We start from the raw sequence: 575 nt of genomic DNA on the forward strand, positions 1-575 counted from the left end.
CAGGTGTTTCCACCCCAGTTATCCCCACCCCAGGTGTCCCCACCCCAGCTGTCCCCTTGCCACGTGTCCCTTTGCCCCACCTCAAGACACTCAATGGCCGCTGTCCCCACACTCTCCAAGTGTCCCCATCCCAGGTGAACCAATTCCAAGAGACCCGATGGCCGCCAGCCCAGGTGTCTCCACGCCAGATGTACCCACCCCTGGTGTCCCCACGCCAAGGACCCCAATGATTGGCGTCCCCAACCCCAAGGAGCCCAATGCCGGGTGTACCCACGCCACATATCGCCGCATCAAGTGTCCCTTTGCCAGAAGTCCCCACCCCAGCTGTTCCCGTGCCACCAGAGACTCTCAGGGCGCCAGGTGTCCCCCGGCCCCTGCAGGTGCTCAGACCAGGGGACAGCAATGCCTGAGGGGGGCAGTGGGGGGTGGGGGACCCCCGTGGGTGGCCTCGTGGGGCACGAGATGGCCGGGAAAGGGGACAGGCAGGGGACACGGCAGGTGTGGGGTGGCACGGGCAGGGACACAGTGCCGGCGCTGCTTCAACCCAGGGGAATTCGTGGGGAAAGCGGGATAGG

The 575-nt window shown here is 65.9% G+C and overlaps 1 protein-coding gene across 1 annotated transcript in view; it reads right to left on the reverse strand.

Moving 5' to 3' along the window:
- Positions 1–290: 290 nt before the first annotated feature.
- SEMA6B (semaphorin 6B) overlaps positions 291–575 on the reverse strand; it is a gene marked incomplete at its 5' end in the record, with an annotated part of 7,261 nt that continues 6,976 nt past the window's right edge. Inside the window, 1 exon segment of the mRNA XM_017742471.1 lies at positions 291–406. Coding sequence (XP_017597960.1) covers positions 291–406 — 116 coding nt within the window.

Source organism: Corvus brachyrhynchos, unplaced genomic scaffold, assembly GCF_000691975.1.
Source record: "Corvus brachyrhynchos isolate BGI_N302 unplaced genomic scaffold, ASM69197v1 scaffold158, whole genome shotgun sequence".
In the NCBI taxonomy this organism is placed as follows: Eukaryota; Metazoa; Chordata; class Aves; order Passeriformes; family Corvidae; genus Corvus; species Corvus brachyrhynchos.